Source organism: Eschscholzia californica, unplaced genomic scaffold (assembly GCF_041429995.1).
Source record: "Eschscholzia californica isolate CP2 unplaced genomic scaffold, dmEscCali1.0.p SCAF_1, whole genome shotgun sequence".
Taxonomy (NCBI): domain Eukaryota; kingdom Viridiplantae; phylum Streptophyta; class Magnoliopsida; order Ranunculales; family Papaveraceae; genus Eschscholzia; species Eschscholzia californica.
Window position 1 is genome coordinate 5,205,884 of NW_028238198.1, and position 13,852 is coordinate 5,219,735.

General features: G+C 33.5%; 1 protein-coding gene across 1 annotated transcript; it reads left to right on the forward strand.

Moving 5' to 3' along the window:
* Positions 1 to 1,078: 1,078 nt before the first annotated feature.
* Positions 1,079 to 5,464, forward strand: LOC147563516 (uncharacterized protein At1g66480-like). The gene is made up of 2 exons (XM_086664720.1): positions 1,079 to 1,807; positions 5,248 to 5,464. Exons 1-2 carry the CDS (start codon positions 1,163 to 1,165, stop codon positions 5,284 to 5,286), a joined length of 684 nt encoding a protein of 227 aa, XP_086520846.1. The 5' UTR covers positions 1,079 to 1,162; the 3' UTR covers positions 5,287 to 5,464.
* The last annotated feature ends 8,388 nt before the right edge of the window (positions 5,465 to 13,852 follow it).

Sequence of the window (13,852 nt, forward strand, 5' to 3'; positions counted from 1 at the left end):
GACTTATTCATATTTCGTACATCAATCAGGACCGAAGTCATAATCTCTATTTTAAAATTTGCTAAAAAGAGAAAAAGAAAGGAGAAGCAAAAGACAAAAGTTGTTTCAAAAAGTGGCAAATTCTTTTTCTTGTGTTTTCTCCCAAGAGGGACTTATTTGCGTGATGAAATTTACTACCCACAATTCTAGAAATTCGTACACAAAGTCATCATAGTTATCAGAAAGCATCTCTCCATTTTCTTGATTCCACACTTAATCATCCCTACTTTTGTTTATCCAATGTATTAGAATAATAATTAAGAACAATTAGTCTCCCAACACTATAATTATGTTAATTAAGCATATCTTAGTTCGCTTTCGAATTGTGATTGTCGTCATTCCACTTGATTTGAGACAATAAAAATAATTTCCTAATTAATACTACTAGCAACTAAGTCTTATTAAAAAAAAACCATAAGTTTTTATAATTGAATATTTTTCCTGCTTAGAGGGTTTATTATTTTAGCTGAGAGTATAATCAAAATATAATAATAAATGATCGTCCGGACTATAAATTTCATAAATGTGTTCCACATTTTCAATTTGATAAGGGGTTTTCTTCTCACGACTGAGACTGTACTTCTAAATTAATAAACTAATGTGTCAAATCCAACATTTTATTTTGATGCTACCCACGAAATCAAATTAGATTAAATACTTTATTTTGAGTCTTTAGACTTCAAAAAGCTACTAACATGGTATAAAAATAAGTTCAACAAAAAAAAAAAACATGGTATAAAAATATAAAATATTGTAATTAATTAAATACCAATAAAATTTAATCGCCAACTAAATATACTTCAATTGTGATGGTATTTAAGCGCTCTGATTTTTTAAATTTATTATTTTCTTTGCATGCACATGAGAATTTTAAAGTAATTATTATTATTTTTTTGGTCAAAATAAATTAATCTTCTTGTAGCCATCTTATTTTGACTCATGACCCTTGAAGACCACAATTAGTAAACAACAAGTAACAAACTTTAACACTCTTAATTGAGTTCATCTCATGCATAATCATTATAAAAAACTTCAACCCTTTACATATAAATGGTGAGAGAAAGTGTCTAGAGAGAGAGATAGAGAGAGAGAGAGAGAGATTATCAGCATCATCTATCTACTAATGGGTAACAGTTTAGGAGGAAGAAGAAAGACAGCAAAGATAATGAAGGTAGATGGTGAAACATTCAAGATAAAAACACCAATGCTAGTTGAAGAAATTGTTAAAGATTACCCAAATCATGTTCTAATTGAATCAAAAGCAGTAAAGAATTTGGGTATTAATGCAAAACCATTAGAATCATACCAACAATTAAAACCCAAACAACTCTATTTTCTAGTAGAGTTACCAAAAGTGATCAAAAGCCCTCAAAAAGTACCAAGAAGAGTTAGGTCTGGGATTCAAATGACAGCTAAAGATAGATTAGAAAGTTTGAAATTATCAAGAAGGTCAGTATCAGATTTAACAATCATGAAATCAAGATTAAATTTCATCCATGATGAACAACATGAAAACAATTCATCAAGTATGAGAATTAGGGTTAGGTTACCAAAAGCTCAAGTAGAAAAATTGGTTGAAGAGAGTAAAGATGGGGTTGAGGCAGCTGAGAAAATTATGGATCTTTGTATTGGAAAGGAAGGAAATGGTAAAGAAAATGATGGGTATGAGGAAATTTCACCAGGAAATAGTGGGGAATTGTTTCTCAATCAACATAATCAATATTGGAAGCCTAGTCTTGGAAGCATTGAAGAGAAATTGATCATGAAGGTATGTTTATTCTAATTTTCGATTTTTTTTAGAGAATTCGCCCGGTTGAAGTTGTCACTAAATGGGGTAGGATGGGGTTAGACTCAAATAGCTATATAGACGTAAAAATAAAAAGAAACAACTACTTGAAGTGCTAGTTTTTTTTTTTTTTTTTTTTTTTTTTTTTTTTTTTTTTTTTTTTTTTTTTTATAAACTTGAAGTGCTAGTTAGTTAGGAATAAAAGATGTATCAAATTTAACCAAGAACTATAAACAAACAATTACTACTTAATTAAAAATCATTGTTAGAGAAATTCAACTTTTTTTAGAAGATTTCGTTAGGAGATTAGATAAATAAGGATTTACAGTACTAATTTAGTTTAATATTTCAACAAAAAAAAAATAAAAAAATTTAGTTTAATATTTTAGGATAATAACTAGAATTTTTATACTACTACTACTACTACAATATTTATTTATGAGTTAATTCCTATATAGCCCCCTACTTTGTGACCAGCTTCCTTTATGGTCCCTTTTTTTTTCGTAAATTCAAATATGGCCCTATGGAAATGTCCTAACTACCCTTCCTTTAAATCTTTTTTCAAAATAAAATAAAAAAAACAAACATAATTCCACCTCACTTCCCTCTCCACCACTTATCTCTCTCCACCTCACCTCTCTTCCCAAATCATCTTTCTCTCTCTCCAACTCACCTCTCTCTCTCTCTCCACCTCACTCTATCTTCTCCGATGAAGGTCGCCGGCCGGAAAATTTTCCGGCCGACGACCTTCAACCTAAAAAAAAAATAAAAAATTTTTTAGGTTGAAGGTCGCCGGCCGGAAAATTTTTCGGCCGGCGACCTTCATCGGAGAAGATAGAGTGAGGTGGAGAGAAAGAGAGAGGTGAGGTGGAGAGAGAAAAAGGTGAGTTGGAGAGAGAGAAAGATGATTTGGGAAGAGAGGTGAGGTGGAGAGAGATAAGTGGTGGAGAGGGAAGTGAGGTGGAATTATGTTTGTTTTTTTGATTTTATTTTGAAAAAAGATTTAAAGGAAGGGTAGTTAGGACATTTCCATGAAAATAGGGTGTCATATTTGAATTTAAGAAAAAAAGGGGGCCATAAAGGAAACTGGTCACAAAGTAGGGGGCCATATAGGAATTAACTCTTTATTTATCTATTGTTCATATAAAATCTTTAAAAAATCTCTCTTAATTACTAGGATTAGAATGAAAGTATTAAAATTCCGTTTGGTTTAAAATTTCAATCCTCTTCCTAATCCGTTTAGAAATGATAAAGATTTTGCCTAAACATGGGAATGATGGAAGGAATTTTTGGTCTAAGCAAAAAAAAGGCCTTAATAACACAAGTCCAATATTAACACCAAACTCATAAAAAATTTAATTTTTTTTCATTGTGGGATTTACTAACAAATCATTTTTTGTATTACACTGTATTTTGAGTTTCAGAAACAAACCATATTTGCATTAAATAGGAGAATGATGGAAGAACTTTTGATCTCAGACGAAAAAAAAGCCTTGATAGTACCATAAGTTGAATATTAATACAAAACTCACAAAAAATCCTTACTTTTTCATTTTTGGGATTCACCAGACAAATCATTTTTTGTACGACACTGTATTATGAGATCTAAGAAACAAATCATTTTAGCATGTCATCGTTATCTTATTGCATCAAACAAAAGGTAAATAACCCTATGTCTTTTATTGTTTAAATTCAAGCAACTTAGTTTGTGTTGAGCAAAAAGTAAATATGTTCTTACACATATTTATACTTTCACTAAGTTATTAATACATTAGTGATACATTTGTCATATTTGCACGAACAAAATCAGAATTTCAAAGAAAAAGACTTATTATCCAAATTTTTTGTTAAGTTTAGACTTAAAACCATTATATTTTTTAAGGTTATTTCCCAAATAGCCTCCAACTTTATAATCAGCTTCTTGCCTAGCCCCCTACTTTATCAAAAATACCTAGATGGCCCCCTTTTCAGTTACTGTTATAAGATCGTTAACTAGTCATCAACTCTCTCTCCTCCATCTCATCACCTCTTTCAACCACCTCATCGTCTTCACCAGCGAGGGTCGCCGGGCTGCGACTTGCAAACATAAAATAAAAATTCTCTCTCTCATGTTCTCTCTCTTCATCCCCTGTTCTCCCTCTCTTCCTCCCTGTTCTCTCTCTTATATACTTATAATAACTGAACCAAACTACGGGTTTAATCAGCTAGCTACTTCATATCATACCGGTAGAGAGAGAGGGAAAGAAAAACTAGAGAGAGATGTATGGAGAAACAAGTCTTCTGCTACCCTATTTTAAAAGTTTCTCTCAAGAAGTTCAACACCTCGAGGAGTTTTATCCAATCCAAAATTCTCGTGGTTGAATGGTACATTCATTTTCACTCTACTATTTCTACTCTCTCTGGTTCTTTAGTTGTTTGAGTTTCTAAGACTGATGAATGAGTTGAGCTAAGTTCCAATCTAGGGTTTAAAATGGGGAGATTTTTTGTGTATTGATTTGAGTTTTTTCACTTTCATTGGTGGGTTCATGCCGTTATTAAACTTAATTGCAAATTTTAACCTAGAAATAAAACAATGTGAGTGAACTCTTCTTACTAGAATGCTTAATTGAATTAGAAAAGGAAAAGAATATTATTGTTAGCAGCTATCTTCTTCATCCATTCTATGAGTTCTCCAGAAAGCAAATTTGGAAATGTTTCCCCTTTTACTAATTATTGTTCTTCAACTTTTTCGTTTTGGGTATCTGTTAATCTGAATTTCTAGTCAGAGAAAAATATAAAGTTGAATTATCATTTATGTTTTGATGTCTTTTTATGCATTTACGAAAAAAAAGTCATGCTTGGGAAGTAAAGAAACCCTAAGGTCAACTAAAAGAAAAACGGAGAATGAGAAAAAGAGACCCTAATAATGTTGAGATTTAGTGGTTTTAGTGAGATCATCTCATCCCTTTTGAACTGTTATTTGTTATTTTTGGTCATTTGAAAGAATTTTAGGGCAAGTTAGAGAACAGGAGAGGAAGAGAGAGATTTTTTTTTTTGGTTTGAAGGTCGCCAACAGGAAAATTGGCTGACCGTCGCCAATGAAGACGGTGAGGTGGTAGAGAGAGGTAATGAGATGAAGGAGAGAGAGTTGATGACTAGTTAACGGATTTATAACGGTAACTGAAAAAGGGAGTCATCTGGATATTTTCGATAAAGTAAGGAGCTAGGCAGGAAGCTGGTCATAAAGTTGCAAACTATTTAAAAATAACCCTATTTTTTATTTTGGCCTACAGTCCACCAACCCGACTAAATAATTGATTATCCTATTACAACATACTTTAAGTAGCCTGTTGGTAACTCCTAAAAATCTCAAAATCGGAATTCCCAAACTCAAATCCCACATTCCCCTACTAACGTAATATGAATTTGGTTGTGTTTTTCAGAGAGGACGAAAAGTTGGGTTTTTGACAAACAAAGACTGAGATTGATATGCCCGAGAGGAAATGCAAAACCTTAAAAGTAGAAGACTCAAATCCATTAGCAACCTATCAAGGATTTTCTCTCTTTATATTTTGCATGTGTATATTTCCTTCAGTATTGTTTAGCCACTGTGTATTAAATATTAATGTATGGTTGTTATGGTGTTTTTCACAGTGTTTATTTTTTCTTTCACAAACAATAGTAGTGTTTGTCTTTTATTTTTCTAGATCTTTGATGTGAAATCTAGTGAACCTAAATACTAGGCTAATTAGATCAAATTAAAACTCGCAAGTGTACGAACCGTATGTAAATATGGCAAGAATTACGAGGTCGATCCCACGAGGATTTGTTTGGAATTAAATCTAAACCTAAGATTAACTAACAAACTAGGAAAGTAAACAATTGATTTTTAGAATAATTTGAGAAACTAAAAATTAAAACTTAAGAAACAAAGTAAACTGTGATGGAAACTATAAGTTGGTAAATCTAGGATATTAGAATTCACCACTAACAATCATATTCAAATCTAATATCTAATTCAAATTATTATCCCTCTTTTGATAACTCAAAAATTGTTAGAACTCAATCTTCAATTTTCGGAAGATAAAACGATAAAGAACCTTTTGTAATTAACTAAACCCATAATCCACTTCACTTAAAATATCATGCAATTAGGAACCAAGTTGTTAGTTTCTTAGGCTAACCGAAGTACGGCTAATTCAAAACATTAAAGCACATTAAAAGAGATAATAAAATAAATACGATATTAAAATCTAAATACTCATGTTAGGGTTTCATCCGTTATCCTAGTGGAAGAGTTAGAAACCCATGAATATCAAAGACATGGTTGGATTAATGATAAAAGAAAAAGAATCGGATAGAAAACACCTTTTTTCGCCTTTTTTTTTCCTTCTGCGCAGCCAAACAGAACCTTAGGGAAAATTATTTTCTCGTCTTCCCGGAAACGATTTCCAGGTGAGAAAATAATTTTCCTTCCCTGGTTTTTCTCTTCCTTCTCTGTTTTCTCTTTATTTCTCTTTCCAAACTTCTCTCTTTCTCTATAATAAACACAGGAGCTCTCTCTCTAACAGTAACAATGGAGAAAGAAGAAGAAAAATAAAATTTCAATGGTTTATTTTATTCAATCTTTCTCTCTCCACAGTATCTCTCTCTCTTAACTCTTTCTATCTAACTTTCTCTCCCTCACAAAGAGAAGATTTAGAAGAAGAAGAAGAAGAAAAGAAACAGAAACTCTCTTTCTCACTTTCTATTTCTAACCTCGGGTTTGATCGTTTAATGGAGGATGATTTCTCCTCTCGGTTTTCTTCTCTTTTATAGAATCAAAAGGGTCGGTTGTTCCTTCCTCTCTTAGTTGCTAAATCCATCGAGTCGGCTCTTTCCTTTTTCCTTTTCTTCATCTTGATTCGAGTCGGTTGACGATTTTATAGAAGTCGGTTTTGATTTTGATTTTGATTTTTTAACATCTCTCGGTTTTAGAAACAGGAAGGAGAAGAAGAAGATGATGATGAGCTGACGTCATCAACCTCGGGTTGGGATGTTATATTCCGGGTCACGCAAATAGCTCCGTGTACCGCTGGATAAACTGAAAGTAGCCCACTTTGTTTCTTGTCCCTCCGATTACTTTGCTGGATGCGCACCACGTGTCCTTCTTGACTCTTGGTCCACCAAATTTGACCCGAACTTTCACTCGCTCTATTTTACTCATCTGGACTCCGATTTGACTTCCGTTTTCGCCTACGGGTTCGTCTTGGACTCTACTTTCCATCCGAGCACTAATACTGATCATGAAATCAGAATCACAAAATGACTAAAATACCCTCAGTCTGCATTTCTCCGACTTTTATCCGTTTTGCGCACATAACTCTGAAAAAGGTACCTGAGTAGAAAAAGAGGTAATTCGTGAGAGTAACTTGCCCTAGATAGACTAACTCATCCAATTTAAGAGACTAAGATGGGACATTTTCATGTCTCATCAAACATCCCCAAACTTAGATTTTGCTAGTCCTCGAGCAAAACAGAAAAATAAAATTTCTATTTCTTAAAAACACCTAAATTGTTAAGAAAAAAATATAACTGAGCATAAATAAGGATTCATTTTAGCAATTAACATCTCAATTATACCCCCTTTAAAACCCGGTAATTAGTTTGGAAGTTTGCAACTCTAACCAAGAAGGCTAACTAAGTTTTTACGTTGTTTTTCTGTCGTAATCTATATACCCCTTTAAAACCCTTAGACAAAATGGGCATCGGCTGCCGCCCCCCCTCAGCCACAGCTCTGATCTCAATGTGTGAATTTCACATTCAGATTATATATTCAGAGGAAGTATAGGAATTTTAACTATATAATAAATAATCTTTTTAGTTTTTAACCAAACAAAATACAAAAATTGGATAAACCAAACAAAATGCAAATACTGAATTTTTTTAGCTGAACAAAATATAACTTGTCTTTTTAAGCTAAAAAAACTTAAAATCATGGCTCATGTCCAATTTCCTGTAAATTCAATCATAATAATGAAAACTAGACAAATGAGTGACAACCACACCAACAACCATGATTTAGCATGATCTCAATAATAAATAAAAATTGCAAGTTTACGTAGTTTTACTTTTCAAACAAAGGTGTCATTTTCAAAATGTTTTCAATGTTATATAGGGTAAGATTTAGTTAATTTTGTTTTTTTAATATCCGAAGAAGAGTTGGTTTCAAACAATCATGGAGATCGAAAAAACATTATTAAAGTTAATATTTTTAATAACTTTCTTACTTAAATAAATATTTTTAATAAATATTTATTAAATAAATCTTTTCAATAAATATTTATTAAATAAATCTTTTTAATAAATATTTATTAAATAAATCTTTTTAATAAATATTTTTACTGTCTTTATTAATCTAATATTTTATTATCTTTGTTTAGAATATATCATTTTGTTAATTAAATATTTTTATTACATTTTTGTTTATTAAATATGTCTTTATTATATAGATAACTATAGATTATTTCACTATTAATTTTATGTTCTTTTTTCTTCCCAATTTGATAGTATTGAAGTAGTGTCTTTATGCGACGAAAATCTAAGCGAAATAGGAAACACTAGTTAAGTAATATGGTAAACAATATAATGAATAAAATATAGTTATATATAATGAATAAAATATAGTTATATATAATGAATAAAATATAGTTATAAGAATTGACATTATTCTTAGACTTTAAAAGTTTGAAAACTTAGATGTATATAATACCACATCTACTTCCTCTTGACTGCATTAAAATTAAATGATTACGCATACAACCGTCTTCAAAGCCTTCAATAGCCACGATTGGTTATTCCATTTCAATTTTATGGTCTCGGTTTATCATCCACTTTAATAATATTTAACCCGATGTTTTTGAAAAAATTTACCTCTACGGGTTATTCTACCTATTATTTGCTTTAGATATAAGAAATATTTAACTTTATATTTTTTCATCGACTAGTTTAAAAATAAGTAAATATTATTTTCTTTTGTATGGTGTTTGTTTAAGACTTAAGTTTTTTTTACTGTTTTTAATAAATTTTTATTAAAGTAAATATTTTAAATGCATGTTCATTAAATAAATATTTCAATGCTTATATTAATATAAATATTTTAATATTTTTATTAAAAATATATAGTCTTAGTATTTTTTTTATTTAACATTTTCTTTATAAATAACTATCGAGATATTTTAAAACTACCGTATAAGCAAATATCTGCGAATTTCACATTTACTAGAATTAAAGAAAGTATTGGACTTTTAACTAAACAGTAAATAAATTTTGAGTTTGTAACCAAACAAAATACAAATATTGAGTTTTTAACAAAACAAAACATAAATATTGAATTTTTAATCAAATAAAATATAACTTGTCTTTTTAAGCTAAAAAAATCTTAAAACTGTAGTTGTTGCCTAATTTCTTACAAATTCAATTATAATACTGAAATAAACTAGATAAGTGACACCCACGCCAACAACCATGATTTACCATGAACTCAACAATGAATAAAAATTGCAAATTTCCGTAGCTTTACTTCAAAAAAAAAAATTGTCCTTTCCAAAAGGTTTTCAATCTTATGTCGGAAAAGAATTAGTTAATAATTTTTTTAACATTCGAGGAAGAGTTTGTTTATTATAAAAAATCCATGGAGATTGATCTGTTAAAAAATAGACATAACTTTTTCTTATTCCGTAGTAGATATTCAAATCCGTTAGCAACCTATCAAGGAAATTTATCCGATATATAACACTTATACATAAAATGATTTGAACCACATTATCTCTATAAATTTCACATGCTTTTTTCTTTTTCTTTTATTTTCTTGTTTACATATTTTAGTAATTATCACGTATTAATTGGATGTTGTTTTCTTTTTTCTAAAAAGATTTGAATTTGTATAAATATTTAATTTATGTGTAACCTATTTATTAATGAGTCTTTTTATATGGTGAACAAAAAGAGCTAAAAACAGTCGAACCAGATGTTACTACATAACTAACAAGCAAATAATAATGGAGGTAATAGGAGAATCATCCAAAGTAATTGTCGATTATGAACGACTAGTATTAATAGTATGGTGTTATATTAGATTTACAAGAATATGTGAAGAATATATACAACTAAAACAAGTTCCACTGGATCTTTCTCCCCAATATTTGCTTCGGCCCATCATGGGGTGGCTGCCCATTGGGTGGGCATACGGCATACTGCATACACCTTACATGCCCATGATAATATGTAAGGACCAAAACCAAATGCTTTTTCATTCTAATGAAATCGAGCCCATCAGTTTGGTCTTACTCCAGCTTGAACAATTTGAAACAACTCAAATCGTACTTTAAACAATCATATGTTTGTTAGTTTGCAATCTTCCTACATATATGATGATTGATTTAAAGTTTCAGCTCAAAATTAAATCATTTACATATTTTTAAATTATATGTTTTGTTACGATAATCTTTTTTGAGATAAATATGAAATAAGATATTAGATTAAATTTTCAACAAAAAAGAAGATGACATTTGATTAAATTAATGTGTGCATCATGTTGGTTGTAGCTGGACCAAGTTAAACCAAACTAGATCGAACTTAATCAGATGAAAATTTGATTGATTAGGTTAAAATTTCGCCTATGATCACCCCTTACTTTTAACACTCACTTATCTTGTTCACAAGTGCATTAAAAATAAACTATCGCCGGAGAAGACATTTAATTCTGATTCACATTTAAATCAAATTTATCGGATTAAGCAGAATATGCAAAGAAAACAAAAAAGATAAGGGAGAAGAAGTAGGGAGAGAAGTAAGGAAGGGATATTAACCGACCTATAAATAAGATGTAATTCCTTGGAGAAGAAAATGGGAGAGAAATATGTGGATAGTAGTTATTATGAGGATATTCTAATCAATTTTGGTTGGATTGACACTAATACCTTGGTGTTTTGAATCAATCTACACGAAGGAGATTTTATGTCAGCCGTTGGATGTAATCGATATCAAGCTCCCAATAAAAATAGACGGTCAGACTTATCCCAAACGACCGATTGACATGTATATATCAGAGAACGTTAGTAGCCGTCACCTTGTCTCTTGCAACCCAGTTGGTTGAGACACTTCTAAGTGCTCCCAACATGACATGTGTTCGAGGCTAGGTATGAGGAGAAGAAGAAAACGAAACGAAGAAGATGTATCATAAAATACCTTCTTTTGGAACTATGCTATCACTACTATGGTTTTTAGCTTGCCCATCAATGTGGATCAATATTAAAGCGTATGATAGCTATCACAAACAGTTGAGCTTCTAGCGTCATTGGTGTTTCAACTTAACATTAATTGAGTAAAAATCATGTCGAACTCGAACTACGGAACTAGAATGACAGGCTTTCACAAAAGTCTTACACCATCACAACTCGCCAAAACATGGGGGTTTGTTAGAGTTCACTCCACTCGGCTAAACCGAGTGGATTAGGCTCACACAATTATAGTAATCCTAGTAGGATTAGGATTCCTCGGTGGAACCGAGAGGGACAATAGGACCTCTCGGGTGAAACCGAGTGGATGATGATGAAGACAATCGGGTAAGACCGAGAGAGCAGGTTGGTGAACTCGGTTGAATCCCGAGTGATGATCCTAGCCTTCTCGGTTGGAACAAAGATTGAGATAGCAAAGTGTTAATCGTGAGAGAGAGAGAGAGAGATAGGTAAATACCTTTTCTTTATTCACAATAACATGATTTTACATTATGGATCTAATCCTTTATATAGGTTTACAAGAAGAGTTTAAGAAAAATAAAACTATATCTAAGTGTGTTTATCTAAAACTATATCAATCTTGGTAGTAATAGGAATCCTAATCCTACTAGGATTACTATAATTGTGTGAGCCTAATCCACTCGGTTTAGCCGAGTGGAGTGAACTCTAACACTCCCCCTCAAGTTAGAGCGGGAATGGAAGTAACGCCTAACTTGCCAATAATGTTCTTGAACGGTTCTGCTCCAAGTGGTTTGGTGAAGATATCCGCTAACTGGTTGTCTGAAGTGGTGAATCGAGTGGCAATGACGTTGTCTTTGATCTTCTCACGAACGATGTGGCAATCTATTTCAATATGTTTCGTACGTTCGTGGAAAACGGGGTTATCAGCGATATGGAGTGCAGCCCGATTGTCACAGTAAACTGTCATCGGGTCTGTGTGATCAATTCCAAAATCGAGTAATAAATACTTGAGCCATTGTAGTTCACAGGTGAGAATGGCCAAAGCTCGATATTCTGCTTCTGCAGATGATTTAGCAACCGTTGGTTGTTTCTTTGATTTCCAAGAGAGTGGACTATCACCCATCATTGTAAAATATCCAGTAGTTGATCTACGGGTTGAAGGGCAGCCAGCTCAATCCGAATCACAGTATCCTGTAATGTGGAGAGAGCTGTCTGCGGATAAGAAGACTCCTTTATCAAGAGTACCCTTCAAGTATCGTAGAACGCGATGAGCTGCGTCTAAGTGTACTTGGCTAGGTGTTTGCATGAATTGACTCAGGTTATTTACGGCGAAAGTGATATCCGGCCGTGTAACCGTTAAGTAAAGTAGTCTACCTATGAGACGACGGTACACTGACGGATCTGGTAAAGGTGTACCATCGGTGGGACTGAGACGTAGTTTTTGTTCCATGGGAAACTCAGAAGGACGTGCAGCGGTGAGTCCAGAATCTTTTAAAATATCAAGAGCATATTTCCTTTGACATAGAAAAATGCCTTGGGATGAGCGAGATACTTCGATACCAAGGAAGTACTGCAGGCGACCCAGATCTTTGAGTGAAAAGGCTTTATTCAGAAATATTTTTAACTGGGAGATAGCATGATCATTATTTCCCGTGATAATTATGTCGTCTACGTAGACGAGAACAAAGATTTGAGTGGAGTGTGAACGGAAAGTGAAGAGAGAATAGTCGCTTTTAGACTGAGAAAAACCTCGTTCAATAAGAACGGAGGAGAATTTTGAAAACCATTGACGGGAGGCCTGTTTAAGACCGTATAAGGACTTATGAAGACGACATACTTTAGACTCCCCCTGAGATGAAAAACCGGGAGGGAGTTTCATGTAGACTTCTTCATGGAGATCTCCTTGAAGAAAAGCGTTATTGACATCCAATTGATGGAGAGTCCACCCTTTAATGGCGGCAATAGACAATAGAACACGGACAGTAACGAGTTTTGCGACTGGGGCAAAAGTATCGTTATAGTCGAGTCCCTCGATTTGGGTGTAACCTTTAGCGACAAGACGAGCTTTATAGCGTTCGATGGAACCATCGGAATTGAATTTAATTTTGTATACCCATTTGCAACCAATAGGTCGCTTGCCGGGTGGTAGATCAGTGATGGACCATGTCTTGTTTTCTTCCAAAGCGGAGATTTCCTTGGCCATAGCCTCCTTCCAATGAGATGATTTCATTGCTTGAGTGAAGGAGGTAGGCTCGGTAGTAGACAAAACAGAGGAGAGGAATTGTTGATGAGATGTGGAGAATGAATTAATGGAGAAGTAGTTTTCAAGTGGGTACTTGACGGAACTTGTGTTGGAACACACATAATCTTTCAAGTGGGACGGTGGTCGGCGCGGTCTTGATGGACGGCCGGAAATCTTGACCATCTGGTCGGAATTTTCCTCGGGCGGTGTTGGGTCCGTCGAGTGAACGTCCGGTATAGGACTGTCCATGGCTGCTGGAGACGCTCCTGAATGGGGAGCGTCACTAGCGGCCTCTGAAGGCACCTCGGGCGATGGTGCCTGGTGTAATGGACCGGGAATGGAACCCGGTCCAGCAGGGGTGTCTGAAGGCACCCCTGAATCGGCAATCTGCCGAACAGCAGCCCCATCGGTGGTCTGCTGGGCGTCTGGAACAGCAGCTCCATCGGTGATGGTGCTGCTGTTTGATGCCGAAACAGTGGAGGTCTTGCCGGTTGTCGGGAAGTCGAAGGTGTCATCATCTTCGATGGAAAGGAATGGTTCCGGATCGGAGTTGTTCGGTGTTGCCGA

Bases quoted from the DNA above. Each gene is read 5' to 3' on its own strand.
- LOC147563516 (XM_086664720.1), top strand. From the start codon at position 1,163: ATGGGTAACAGTTTAGGAGGAAGAAGAAAGACAGCAAAGATAATGAAG. The intron at 1,808-5,247 runs GTATGTTTATTC...TGTGTTTTTCAG, and splicing joins AAGAGAAATTGATCATGAAG to AGAGGACGAAAAGTTGGGTT.